The 4,728-nt window shown below is 40.4% G+C and overlaps 1 protein-coding gene across 1 annotated transcript; it reads left to right on the forward strand.

The window, feature by feature from the left end:
• The first annotated feature begins 2,402 nt into the window (after positions 1–2,402).
• On the forward strand, positions 2,403–3,856 carry LOC122660826 (classical arabinogalactan protein 9). The gene is made up of 2 exons (XM_043856070.1): positions 2,403–3,043; positions 3,747–3,856. The coding sequence occupies exons 1-2, from the start codon at positions 2,441–2,443 to the stop codon at positions 3,822–3,824; spliced, it is 681 nt and encodes a 226-aa protein (XP_043712005.1). The 5' UTR covers positions 2,403–2,440; the 3' UTR covers positions 3,825–3,856.
• Positions 3,857–4,728: the final 872 nt, after the last annotated feature.

Consider the following 4,728-nt stretch of genomic DNA (forward strand, 5'->3'; position numbering starts at 1 on the left):
TCCCAGGCTAGTTTGAGTTTTTTTCAACCCCCCCCCTTTTTTTTTTAAAAGTTTCAAGGGTCTCTCACACTTGTAATAACATAGGAGATTAAAATTGTGAGGGGAATCATAAATTAAGGATTCAATTGAATACTTTATAAAAGACGTACATTGGCACTATGGTAAGGTTGCTCAATTGTGACCTAGTGGTCATGGATTCGAATTGAGAATCAGCTTTTCCACGAAGCAGAGTCTAAGATTGCGGACATTATGACCCTACCTAGACTCTGCAGTGATGAGAGCCTCGTGTATTTATTGTTTAGGACTCATATTCTGAGCTTATGATGGTTGAGATAGAATTGACTAGAAACAAAGGCTAGCTATAAATTGTGTTTTAAAAAAATTGTATTTCAAGTAGTTTAGATAGACAAATCATCTGGTTTATGGTAAGATGGTAAGAATAAATCCTAATTGGTTTTGAGAATAGATTAGAAAGTGACTTGTTAAAATATGATTCATACATAGGACACTAATAGAGTAATAGTTGATATTATGTAATATTTTTCCTCATGGGATTGCACATAAGAATCTCATATGAAGCATGTGATTAACAGTCAGCTTCATAAAAAACATCGTTAGTATCAAAATCAGGTTCCAATTTTATATTTTTATAATTAAAAAAAAAAAAATAGCATTAATTATGGCTTAGCATCGAGAAGATTGACATTTATAACTGTAAGTTTAATTTATTAATGTAAGGTTGTACTGTGATTATGACCTTTGTGCCAATGTTTAAAATTAATAAAATTCATCATTATATTATTAATTACCACTATGAATATTTTATAGGAAGAGGGGAGGATACACTAGCATCCTCTCTCTCTCTATTTTTGATATGAAATGATCTTTTTGCCCTCACGTGTAAGAATCATTCGATCGCATCTCCTCAATGTGCTCCTCTTTATTGTTTGTTAAGAGAACGTACACTCTCTCATATTTATTTACCAAAGCATCCTTTCTATCTTTTCCACTCATGTGATTGGTCTAGTTAATAATTTCAAAGAGCCTTATAGATAGATGATGCCTTCTAATGGCACACTTAAGATCAATTGATGCTGCCTTGGTTAAAAAACAACCTAAAAAAGAAAGCAAGCTTCTATTGGTGCTGCTATTATGTTACAAGTTGAGAGTGACTCCATGCAAATCATCAATGCTTTGAAGCAAAGAAACTTTGATCACCAAGAAGTATTCTTTTCTTTGTGACATTTTCAATTTTTTTTGTGTAACTATTTCATTTTGATGTTTACCTTAAAAAGAAAAATCTATTTCATTTTGATTTCCTTCTCTCATGTTGATTGATTAGTGAACCTTATTGCTTGCATAACAGCCAAGTTTGGTCACTCTTGTACTTAAGCCAAGTGTTGGCTCTACGCTCCTACTTGATCATAATGGATCTTGAGCATTGATCATTCTTGAATTGATAGATTATGGGAAAACGGACTCTTTCGAGAGTTGTAGTTCCTGCGTGGATTTGGGTCCTTTGTAATGCGATAGGGGTGTTGGGTTGCATGCCCAAACACTGTGGGCCGTTAGATGTGTGCTACACTCCCTATCACGTCACAAAAGAGCCCAACGTGCTCTGCATCTAAATTCATTATGGCGTTAATTAAATGATTGCATCCACCTCTATTGATGCTTTCTTGTACATTCCCATTAGCGCTGTGCTGGTGTAGAGACTACATTCTCGTACAAAAAACTAAACTCTTCCCCATAAATCATTATTTACCCAAAAAAAATAAAAGAGAAAAAAAAAAACACGAAAAGAAAAGGGATTTAATTGGTATTTTATAATTTAAACTCACGGAGTGGTGTAGACTGTAAAATAGCAAATGCTGAAGAAATTGAAAACAAAAAGAAGAAGAGAAAAAAGGGAAAGAAATAGAAGGAAATAGAATCAGATGAAAGGGACATGTCTGTTTTATAATAGCGTGGTTGGAAAGATAAAGGGAAATGACAAATGGTTAACCCTACGGGTAGAAAGAGAGAGAGAGAGACACACACAACATGACACCAAACACCATTTAAAGTAAAACTTGGTTTGGAGTTTGCTTGCGTTGAGGTTCACATGGATCGCAGGGCCCCACACCTCTCTGAATCCCCCTGACAGACTGTTAACGGCGCCATGTAGCTCTATTTGCTCTGTCAAGGGCCTTCTTTTGGTTGTTAATCCCGTGTGGGACCCCCTCAGACCTAACCTTCCTCAGACAATCCTCTCTCTCTCTCTCTCTCTGTCTCTGAGTCGGAGTAGCGTTCTCTATTAAAGCTCACCCTCACACTCTCACTGCTTCCATCTTCGTTCTTACTCTCATCCTCTTTCTTTCTCTCTCTCTCTCTAATCTCTTCGATCCATTTGCTCCGTTGTCTCTTTCTGGCCAGAGATCACAGTTTCGGATAAAGAAATATGGATAGGAGCAGGGTCTGCGCTCTGATCTTCATCTGCATTGCCGTGGTCGGTGTCGGCGGTCAAGCCCCAGCGGCAGCGCCAACTACCACACCAACACCACCAACAACTCCGGTCGCACCAGTTTCATCACCACCCGCTGCTGCAACTGCGCCGACCACGCCTAAAACCCCAGCCCCAGTAGCAACACCAACAGCGGCACCACCGACGGTAGTTTCATCTCCGCCAGTACAAGCTCCTCAAGCAGCTCCACCAACACCGACGGTTCCAGCTCCAGTTGTCACTCCCGCTTCGCCACCACCGGTGTTGACCCCACCTCCAACCCCAGTTCCGGTGAGCTCTCCTCCACCTGCATTACCTCCTCCAGTACCAGCCCCAACCACACCTCCCGCAGCTCCTCCACCAGCAGTTCCCCCACCTGCACCAGTGGCAGCACCTCCTGCAGAGGTACCTGCACCGGCACCGAGCAAGAAGAAGAAGAAAACGAAACACACCCCGGCCCCTGCGCCCTTAGCCGTGAGCCCTCCCGCGCCACCCACCGCGGCACCTGGGCCGAGTACTGACTCTTCCGCCTCTCCCGGACCAGCTGCGGACGTGAACTCGGTACGTCATTCCAAAACTTCTTAAATTTTCAATTTTTCTCCATTTCTTTACTTCTGCAAACCCCCTCTTTTGGGTTTTGCACTGGTAGATCAACACCTGGTGCGTGCGATCTTGGGTATTAAACCTTGATCTGATCACATTGGGGTGTTCCTGTTGTGTGAGATCTCAAATCTGTGAACAGTGAAAACCCTCCCTGACCTACACAGAGAGGGGGAGAGAGAAAGAACAACGAAGGGTAGAGCTGTAGAGGTAGACCCCACATTGGCTCGTTCACCAATACACCAGAGCCAAATGTTTTTAATGACGTGTCTTTTTTAAATTACTATATTACCCCCTCTTAGAATTGCAAAATAGAAGAGTGTCACAAATCTCGAGATGGTACCCAAGAACTGTAGACAAAGCCAAACACCGGCGCAACCCCCAGGCCCCAACCTCCTCGTACAGATGCTGTGCTGTATTATTATCCCTGGCGCATGATAGCAGTTACGGCATCTTTTATTATTTAATAAACTACTTTTCAACAGTCACATCCGATACTGAATCCGGATCGGACGAGTCTGAACCCGATTCATGAAACACTGGGTCTTATTGGAGTAATGGGACCGATTCTGCTAATCCATTATTAATCTCTTTCTTTCTTTTATATTTAGTTAATTAATTAATTGATTAATTAAAATTTTGTTTGTGTATGGTATTAATGCAGAACGGTGTAGAGAAGATGTGGGGGTTGCAGAATATGGTAATGCTGGGAGGAGCTCTACTCTGTGCTTTCCTATTCTAGGAGGGAGCAGAGGAGGGCAGGGGCAGGAACATAGCAGCAACAAAAGAGCAACATTAGATGAGATCAGCCCAGATCTTTCTTCTTGTCTCAGTTTATTGTTGGAGATTTTTCTCCCTTTCTGTTCCATTGCTGCTCTTCATCATCACTCATGACTACTTGTTATTTTACAGAGACTATTAGTACGTAGTTGGTATTTTAAGAGATTGGTGGATCATTACAAATTCATATTGGATTCTTTCAGATCATATTATTGTTATTAAAATTTTTTCTGGAGCAGAGAAGGTGTGACCATTCAGCATTGTTTCATGTTTTGTGTAAGGAGGAACATAAATATATATATATATATCCAGAGATTTATGATGGATTTTATGATCATCTCTCGCTCTCTCTCAAGTCTCAACCAATTATTCTCTCCATCCAATTGTTGAGGTTTGACCTTGTGAGAAAATTCTCTCTCTCTCTCTCTCTGAGGTGTGTGATTATGGCTAGGGTTTGGGTATTTTGAAACCCTGATTTCGTTGGTGATATAGTTAATGTTGATTCGGTTCAATTCCCATCCTTTGCTCAAGTGAGAAAGGATTATTAGCTTAGCTGGAGGAGGAATTTCACTTGCGATTCTCAGATAACCTATAATGTTGTTTCCCATTAATTTTTTTGAAGGAATTTTATCTTAAATTCAAGTGCAAAGGTTTATACCCGATCTGATTCTGCTGCGTATTTGGGTTATCCATTGTTTTCCTCAACAGAGTATGTGAGAGGTAGATTGACTTTGAGTCTACCATGGTTTTTTTTTTTTTTATGTGTAATGTGAGTTTACTAATTTAATGTGGTTAAATCTAGATCATGGTTATAAAAGAGTATCGGATGGGGCATTTCGTCGAGGTGCCTTGTATTATTGATACTT

The sequence above is a fragment of the Telopea speciosissima genome, chromosome 5 (assembly GCF_018873765.1).
Source record: "Telopea speciosissima isolate NSW1024214 ecotype Mountain lineage chromosome 5, Tspe_v1, whole genome shotgun sequence".
NCBI lineage: Eukaryota > Viridiplantae > Streptophyta > Magnoliopsida > Proteales > Proteaceae > Telopea > Telopea speciosissima.